The sequence below is a fragment of the Pterocles gutturalis genome, unplaced genomic scaffold, assembly GCF_000699245.1.
Source record: "Pterocles gutturalis isolate BGI_N339 unplaced genomic scaffold, ASM69924v1 scaffold8450, whole genome shotgun sequence".
NCBI lineage: Eukaryota > Metazoa > Chordata > Aves > Pterocliformes > Pteroclidae > Pterocles > Pterocles gutturalis.
In genome coordinates, this window is record NW_010145824.1 from 10,191 (window position 1) to 11,183 (window position 993).

At 62.9% G+C, this 993-nt stretch overlaps 1 protein-coding gene across 1 annotated transcript in view; it reads right to left on the reverse strand.

Moving 5' to 3' along the window:
* LAMA5 (laminin, alpha 5) overlaps positions 1 to 993 on the reverse strand; it is a 47,382-nt gene that overhangs the window by 2,385 nt on the left and 44,004 nt on the right. Inside the window, 4 exon segments of the mRNA XM_010085512.1 lie at positions 116 to 269; positions 361 to 528; positions 597 to 727; positions 941 to 993. The exon segment at positions 941 to 993 is cut by the window's right edge and continues 100 nt beyond it. Of these exon segments, the coding sequence (XP_010083814.1) occupies positions 116 to 269; positions 361 to 528; positions 597 to 727; positions 941 to 993 (506 nt within the window).

The following is a 993-nucleotide window of genomic DNA, read 5'->3' on the forward strand; positions in this document are numbered from 1 at the left end:
CAAGATGCACCAAGGAACAGAGTGAGGGGAGCATCCCTGGAGGTGTCCTGGGGCAGAGGTGCTCAGTGAGGGGCAACGGTGGCATCCGAGGAGGATGGGGAGGAGGATGTGGGTGACTTTTGGGAGCAACTGGTACCTTGAGTTTCCGTCTGTCCTTCCTCGGAGTGACTCGGAGCTGCTGTGGCTGCTCGCCCCAAGGACAGCTCATGGTGACGTTGACGCTCTCCACATTCTGCTGCAGGTCCACCACCATCTGTGGCTCTGATCTCCTACACACAGAAGGGGTCTCTGTGACCAGGCCAGCCGGGAGGCAAGAGGAGCTGAGCCCTGCTCTCTGGGAAGGGGCGCAGCCATGCTCACCGCTTGACGAAGACGTTCCCAATGCAGCCGGTGAGGTTGCTGAGGGCACTCAGCTCTGGTGACCCCCCAAGGTGGAAGAGTGGCCGCCCGTCCTGCCGTTGCTGCTGCCGGCTGGATCTGGCTCCCGCTGTGGTGTCCTGCAGCTCATCGTCCACGTACAGCCGGACCCTGCGGCGAAGAGCAGCGTGGGCTGAGTGGGTTCCCATGGCCACGGCCATGCCATCCCCCACACGTACCCGCGGGCGTCGCTGTAGAAGGCCCCGTAGTGGGTCCTACCATCCGCAAAGGCATTTTCAGTGGTGACTTTGGTTTCCAGCAGGTTCAAGGCCAGCTGGCCCTTCTGGAGGGACACCTGGCACGTCCCCTCCTGCAGAAAGCATCACCCCATCGCTGCTCAGCAGCTGAACCCCAAGGGGCCCATTTCCCCACCGCCCTCCAGGAGCTCAGGGTGCAGATCTCACTGCAGGTTCACCCCTTGGCCCCAACAAAATCCCTCCCTGTCCGAGGGGGAGCAGCACCACCCCCAGAGCAGGAGCTTCTGCCCTACTGACAAGATACTGGGGGGACCGCAGATGCCCACCTGGGTGGCATGGTGGTAGAGCAGCCCCTCACGCTGGCTCGTCTGGGAGGTGA